Below are 8020 nucleotides of genomic sequence, written 5' to 3'. Positions count from 1 at the left end.
TATTTACAACTCGAACATGAAGTTAACTATGAAGTTGTATTTGATGTTACTTTGAAGTTGGATGTGGTTCTGAAATATAAACAACACATAATACACTATTAATGAATAAGCATCTAACTTACTATGAACATTATTTACCAAAACTAAATAGCGTAGCCACCAGCATATAACAAGAAATAATACTAAGAATTACATTCATTTCTCCATAATAATTAACGTAAATGTAACATATTGCTCAGTAACACAACTAAGCCACATCTATTACAGCACACATATCCATAACGGAGCAAACAGTGTAATACACCTTTAGCTAAGCAAGTGGCTCCACAGGCTTGTCTGTTTACTGGCAGTTTCATGTTGCTAGCAAATCACCCAAATACAACCTGAATATCAACACGTGGCTGCACAAGTAATATTAAACAATCTGCACATATATCAGCTATGTAATGAGAAACACATCAACAGCAATATTATCAAGATAATATCACTCTCTCTCTCCCACCAAATAAATGTCATGTACTCACACGGGCTAAACTTCTACATCGTAGCAGAACACTTATTGAAGATAACGAGGCAGTAAAACCCATGACAGTCAAGCAGGCTAGAGAATAGTTCTAACTTACGTTCTGGGCTACCCACATCACTACAAAGAAAAGAAAAAAAAGATAAGGAAAAAAGTCTGCTGCTACATTCTGTCCCCTTCTCCTGTCTGAGCGCAGTGCGCCTGCGCGGCAACTTTAGGAGCCTCAGACGAAGCTGGGAAGGATTAAACACAGGGTTTCCACACCGTGGTAATCCATCGCAATAAGGATATTTTAAATGAAAAGGGTAATTGTTTGCGTCAACATTTCTACCGTGGTTTACCGTTACACCAATAATCGTTACATCCCTAATTGGCAACAACTAAAATGTGTAGTTTGATTCTGTTTTTTATTTTTGTTTTTTTCTACATTAAATGGCCACGGACGCTGGTGTTTTGAAACGTAGAACTGAAACTGAAAAACTTAGTTTCCCTCTAACCCCCCCCATGTTAGCAACAACAGTATTTTTCAGACCGAATTAAATTATTTTAATATGTCTATGGCAAGATGTTATTGTATCATAAGAATAAAGGTTTCTGTGTAAAATGTTTCCGCGAACTTTGTACAAGCAAACAGTAGGACATATGACAGAATAAAATAAGAAAACCAGCGTTACCACTTGTGTGACACCAACACACACCTGGCTGTCATGGATGTTGTCTCCAGTGGGCCAGCGATGTTTGCCGGGCTGTTCACCATGCTGCCGCTGGAAGAAATAGTCTACCATGGCATCATCCTGGGAACGTCCAGCACCAGCCACACCCTTAAAGAAAGACACACAGACACACAGACACACAGACCCAACAGACACACACAGACACACACAGACACACACCACCACACACAACACACACCACACACACCACACACACACACACACACACACACCACCACACACACACACACACACACACACACCACACACACACCCACACACACACACACACACACACACACACACACACACACACAACACAACAACTAAAAACACCACCACACACACCACACACACACACACACACACAACACCACACAACTACACAATCGACACGCTCACAAGAGGACAACAATACACACCACACACCACACGTGTTTTTTCCAAGATTCGTCATGAAAAATGCTAGCCTCGTTATCAAGAAGCGACATTCTAGACACACCTACAGGGTATTCCCTGCATAAAAGGAAATTTTAGCCAGTTCTAAAGACATTTTGCCAATAAATTGGTGCATCCAAATTTAACAGAAATGAAGTGTTTTTTGGGGCAGGGCCCAAACCCAAGCACATCATAGGCTATACTTCATCTGTATCCTCTTCTAGTTTGTTTTATATGTAAATTATGTAGTATTTCTTTTAAATAAATAGTTAATAAACCTTTGTTTGAATAGTTTATTACTGAACCCAGCCCTCACACTCTGCGCCGTCACCACCACAAGTAAATTCTCAACCTGTGGGAAACACTGGACCCTATTAGCGACTTATAAATATTATTTATAACCACCTTTAAAAGATAGTGGGATCTCCTTCAGATATGACAATAGTCCACATGAAAGTATGGCTTTAAACAAGTGAAAATGGTCCAAAAAATTAAACGGAAAATATTAACACAGATTACATAGAAAGGGCCCTATGGGTGCCTAAATAAAGAAAAACGCTGACGCCTGTGACCCTGTAAAGTCGTATAACATCCAAGTCGTGCCAAACAGAGTAAACTGTAAAGTCAAACACATAACAAAACATTTATTTATGACCTTACTGGACTTATTCAATCCTAGGAAAGGACAAGAAATAATGTACAACCTTTGTTAACAAAATATGAGACTATTAAACGTCTTATTATTAGAATATAAAATGTAAGACTTTTAAGACCCTGCAGGTACCCTGTACTGGCGGAGGTTGAAATTCCGTAAAGTGCCGCTACAAGTCAATTCTCAGGTGAGCGGTAGCCTGACTGTTCACATCGGAAGCACATTTCTCCGCCAGACAACAAGCAATTCTGCTCCTCTGCTCCTTTCTTACCGCCGTAGAGCTGTCTGTCGGCCAGCACTTTGGAGCATTTCTGCTTCCTCTCTGAGCCCAGAGGCAGCCAGCCATACATGCAAACTAATAAATGTAGGGTTTGCACGATGGGTTGCATTATAAAATGGCACATAAATGGTTAAAGTACTAACAGCAGCAACAACTGGACCGCCATACTGTATATTAGCAATGAGATGTTCCTAATAGATGTTTGTCCATGATTTAAAAAAATGTTGAAATCTGTTAAGGTGTCGAGGTGGTGGGCTTTACCTGCTGGCTGGGGGGTGTGGCCTGAGGGGTCTGCCCAGTTGGAGGGGCATGTCCTCCGCTGCTCAGCACCACAGGCATGCTGGGAGATGTAGTTCTATGGTGGGGGCTGAATGAATCCTGCCAGAGCACTGCTTTCCTCTTCAACACACACACACTGCTCATTCCACCACAGCCTGTCCAGAAAGAAATACATCGGTCACATTTTAACAATGGCATGCTGGGTAAATAATTTGAACAAACGAAATGTTTGATAGGTTCTGACCAGTTAACACAGAATGATGGGTGGAGACCCTGTGCGCAGTTGTTTATTAACCCTCGGAGACCAATCCTATTGTCCAAAATAAATAACGTAATCTTTTATTTATATTTTAATCATTTAATAGCCATAAGAGACAGTGACTTACCAATTTCTTCAGCTAAGAATAAAATGATGATGTGCAATATAGTATTAAATATGTTAAGCTAAGAGCTAACGAGTTAGCAGTCAAGGGGTGTCTTTCTAGCCTTTACAGGAGATTATTTATCCAGCCTAGAGCTTGTGCCTTTTTTTGGAGTTGTTGAGCAATGAATCCAATCAATTTTTCTTTCATTTCTGTCGCTAGCTTTGTTGCTAGCAGCAGCTTATATCTCCCATGATGCTTTGCAAAATTGCATCATTGTTTTGAGATTTGGTATACATTTAGGCTTTTTTTTATGTAAATAGTTTGTCCTTTATATGAGTTATAATGTTCATTATGTTTTTAAGCACTGGATGACTCCAAATATATAGTCTTCAAATCTCTGTTATAGACAACAAAATGCTTGTGTGGCAATGCTGTGTGTAATATCAATAAATATGACATTATTATTTGGATTACTGGCATAAATGAATGTCATGGGGGCAAAAGCATCTGGACTTTTTGGGAAAAAATTTAGAAGTTATGTTTATTTCTTCACAGTTTGACTCCCAAGACATATGAGAAGTGTTTAGACAGAAGATTGGCTCACTTGGCTCACTTTACCCTGATGCAGCCGGTAAAACCAGGAAAAGACAACGCTCACAATATCCAAAATTTAGGACAATCTAGTCTCCTGTATCAATGACGATATAATAATATGTTGCCCTGTTCCTAATTGACTGCATGTATTTTTCACATGTTTAGGTGTAACTAATAAACTGGCAAGAGTCTAGTTCCTAGCATCCAAACCTGCTTTAACAACATTAATCCAGTCAGTGATCAGACTAATTTTTGTAACTATATCCTGCAATAACACATCCACCAAGAACATTTTTTTTCTGTCCTTGTGCCATACTGTACTAACAAAGATAAGCCATGACCCATGCTCTACAACCCTTCTTCATAAAAACCTGTAGTTGAAGACAAATGTGTAGTAAAACAAATGGGTCATCTAAAACCAAAATGGTTTGTGGTCTAAGTTCTGAGTTAGTGTTACTGCTCTATAAATCCCTAGAGACGTCATTCCCATATAATGAAATAAGTAAGCACTGTCATCTCAATGAAGATTGAAAAAAATAACTAAACGTACAACAAAAATATCTAATATAAAAAGATTTTAAGATGAACTGGTTTTCATGGCAAACTACACTCAGCTGTCATTTTATTTGGTACACCTAGCTAAAAATAAAGCACTGCAATAAAAACTACCTAAATGAAGATTAAAATGGATTTCATCTGTAAGGGTAGACTAAATAATCAAAACACCACAAGCTACTACTTCAAAAATAACTGGAAAAGGTTGAATCAACACCTCTCAAAAATTGATTATAACATTAATAAATGTAGAAGAATTTTTGCAGTAATGGTGTTTTAGATTGCATTAGTTTTAGGTAGTGAATGTGTACTTAAAGAATCACATACACCATAGTGCAATATAGTGTATCCACAACTGCATTAGAAGAACAGAAATTTTTAGCCCAGCAAAACCCTACAGCAGCTCACGATAATAACAGCCCCTCATTTGTTGAAAATGGTCTTAGTTAAAAATAACTGATATCCGCATATCATTATGCACCCTAGCACTAATGAAATAATCAAATTTAATGTAAATAGTTTAATCAGTTTAATCCAGAGTACATCATAAGGAACAGCCAAAACAATCATACAGTAGGTCTAAAATTGAGGCAAAGTGAAAACCTACAATTAAAGTTAATTATTTGACAATAATCAGAACAAGCGAGCTGGGATCAACAGCTTGAAATACTAACCAGAGAATCACTTTCAAAGCCAGCCCAGGAGGCAGGTGATTTAACTGTCAACGTGCATACCTGCAGTCAGTATAGCATACTGTAAACTTTACTGTATTGCTGTTTGTGGTTGGAATAAAACACACCTGGTCTAACTCAGGAACATAGAGATTAAAGATACCCACACAGGGATCTCATAAAAGTTACTAAGTTAAGCACCCCCAAATACTATTTAGACATCTTATCCCTGATAAGTGATCTGCTTAACCCAGTGATCTGCATTTCTGTCACAATTGTGTTACCCTTCTCTGGTTTCAGGTGTTCTATCAACAGCAATGTGATTGTTGTGAAATCCTGTGCAAGCATTGCTTTAGGTGGGACATGGTTGCAGATAACTGCTCATAGTGAAAGTACACACTATTAACAGCTGATATGTCATTCAACTGCAAGAGTACATATTCACGTAATACAATACACATTCATACTCAGTTGCCAGTTTGTTAAGACACACAGCTTAGATAAATGCAGTATCAGTCCTGCCATAAACCATACTTTTAATGAAGATTATAATATTCAGTTTTATTGAAACTTTTTTAGAGGTTTCATTCAACTTGCTTGTTTTGAATGTAAATGTAAATGTAAATGTGCTGTATTTATATAGCGCTTTTCCAGTCTTAACAACTGCTTAAAGCGCTTTTACATCGACAGGATACATTCACCATTCACACACATTCATACACTGTGGCCGGGGCTGCCGTACAAGGTGCCACCTGCTCATCAGATAAACATTCATACACATTCACACTCCGATGCGCAGCACCGGGGGCAACTCAGGGTTCAGTGTCTTGCCCAAGTACACTTCGACAATGACTGCATGTACTGGTTTTATTGTAAAGTGTCTTTAAGTACTTTGTCTTTAAGTACTTTGAAAAGCGATATATAGATAAAATGAATTATTATAACCTCATAAGAAGTAGAGGCGGCAGTTTATGTTGCTGTTAAAGTGTGTTGCATTTTACTAAAAGGTGTCTCTTATAAAAAAACAAAAATACCAGTGAGGGACAACACAAAGTTCAACACCACCACAAACTTCATCCTCCAAAATATGATATAGTTATTAACTGTACTTTAAGCTAGGTGCGCCTAAACTTGCATTTACATGTATTGTGTAAATAGGAACTATTTAATTCTATAAGTATGTTTGCACAAGGAAGGTTACTGACTTTATTTGCCAAGAAATTGAGAGAAACAGAGATGTCAGAAGGGCTCCCTCTGTCATATAACCCGGGTAAAGGGTGGTGGGTGGATTTTCATTATATGAGCAATGATAAACTAAAGAAATATGCAAAGCTCATGGACCACGCTGTTTGGTGGTCGTGGCAAATTTTGGGCGACACAACCTCAGTCGGTTGTCATCAGACAGAAGGATATACTTTTTATTTTGCAACCTCTCCTGATCCAACCAGCTCTAATCTTTTTTTAAATGACCAGTTTCACATTATTGTCCCTACAGGCCATTAGGAAATTACAAGCAGTTCTTTTTACACTGAGCCATATACAGTTTGCCAGAGTCTGTCTGACATGGTGAATCTACAAATGTATGCAGCCTACTCTCAGCTCTGCTGAAACCACTGTACTACACCACCTCCATAAAGACAAAATAGCAGGAGCTGACCGGCCGAATGGTTCTTAAAGATAAAAACAAACCAGCTTGCCAAGTGATCGATCATGTAGCTACGGTATGCGTTCGGTTTAATTTCCTTCTCCACTCTTCATTGAGCAACAAGGAACTGTTAGAGCTTCCTCTGCTACAGCTCAAGATCAGGTAGAGAAACACCCGGAAATCCACAACACTGCCTGTGACCATTCCCCACAAGTGAAACGCATAAGTTTAACTCAGCACACTGAAACATGCATTGTGTTCCACGATCAAACTAGGTTAATCATTATTCAACACCGGGGATCAATCCACCGCATACCGGGCACAGACAGGGGTGTGACAAAACAAGCAGGGAACATGCAGCTAGCAGGCGATAACGTTAGGTGTCTCGACATAGATCAAACCTGTCCCTCTTAACAGACATGACACATCAAAACGAAAGAGGATATGTAGAAGCTCCATGGAAAGGGTCGTCGCGGTTACCGGGTGTTTCATTTTCATGCATCTGCGTCCACACACGCCAGATCGGTTGTGGAGGGTTCAATGCCCATGTCTACCAACAATAACACGGCCTCCCGACACAAACTCAGCCCGGGCGAACCGGTGCGCAAACACGGGCTCCATACAACGCTTTTAACAGAGGCAGTGGCGCCTTAGCATAATCATATTGTCATTAATAAACACCCGGGGTTCCTACCTGTCAGCCGAGTCTGCAGCCCCACATATCCCCGTGACGCGGATGCTAACAAAGGCCCGAGAGCTGTCTGGAGCGGAAGACCCACACAACGGGAGGAAGGAGGCAGGCAGCAGAAAAGAGGGAGCCTCTTCTGCTACACGAAACACTCCTGTTTAGCCCTTCTCAGAGCCACCATAGCAACAATACCCGCACCCATGCGTGAATGAGCAATGTCCCCTGCTACAGCGACTGGGGAAGAGGTGATACTCACCGGCGGAGAGGGTGGATGGACGCGGATTTCGGCCCCAGTTTCTCTCTGACACCCCAGGCTTTCACTCCGACAACATGGCGGCTTGAGTCAACGGAGTAGCAGGCAAGAGCGCTGCATGACGGGAAAGGATGAGAGAGAGCGTGCGGTTCATTGCGCCAACCGGGAGGGGAGGGAGGGTCATACCGGACCGGTCCCTTTGTTATGTGTTTACAGCCTGTTCGTATTGTGAGGTGTACTTATACATTTTTTTTTAGTTAATTCACAGTATGTGTCAATGTTGTAAAAAATAGCCTTTACCAAAAAAGACATTTGCAAGCTTGGAGCCTTTTAGGAACGGAGGAAGTCACTAAAATAAACTCTA

At 40.1% G+C, this 8020-nt stretch overlaps 1 protein-coding gene and 1 long non-coding RNA gene across 5 annotated transcripts in view; one reads left to right on the top strand and one right to left on the bottom strand.

Moving 5' to 3' along the window:
• Nucleotides 1–7887, bottom strand: part of pum1 (pumilio RNA-binding family member 1) — a 29052-nt gene extending 21165 nt beyond the window's left edge. For all 4 annotated transcript variants that reach the window (XM_032534988.1, XM_032534989.1, XM_032534990.1 and 1 more), the window contains exons 1-3: nt 7660–7887; nt 2868–3040; nt 1222–1344 (exon numbers count right to left, since the gene is read on the bottom strand). In XM_032534988.1, the coding sequence (XP_032390879.1) occupies nt 1222–1344; nt 2868–3029 (285 nt within the window). In that variant the 5' untranslated portion in view covers nt 3030–3040; nt 7660–7887. The remainder of the gene's footprint in view (nt 1–1221; nt 1345–2867; nt 3041–7659) is intronic.
• The window catches only part of LOC116701347 (uncharacterized), a 19253-nt gene that overhangs the window by 8505 nt on the left and 2728 nt on the right, over nt 1–8020 (top strand). The window lies entirely within an intron of this gene.

This window comes from Etheostoma spectabile, chromosome 14 (assembly GCF_008692095.1).
Source record: "Etheostoma spectabile isolate EspeVRDwgs_2016 chromosome 14, UIUC_Espe_1.0, whole genome shotgun sequence".
In the NCBI taxonomy this organism is placed as follows: Eukaryota; Metazoa; Chordata; class Actinopteri; order Perciformes; family Percidae; genus Etheostoma; species Etheostoma spectabile.
Note: the sequence above shows the minus strand (reverse complement) of the source record. Positions and strands in the feature narration are given on the sequence as shown.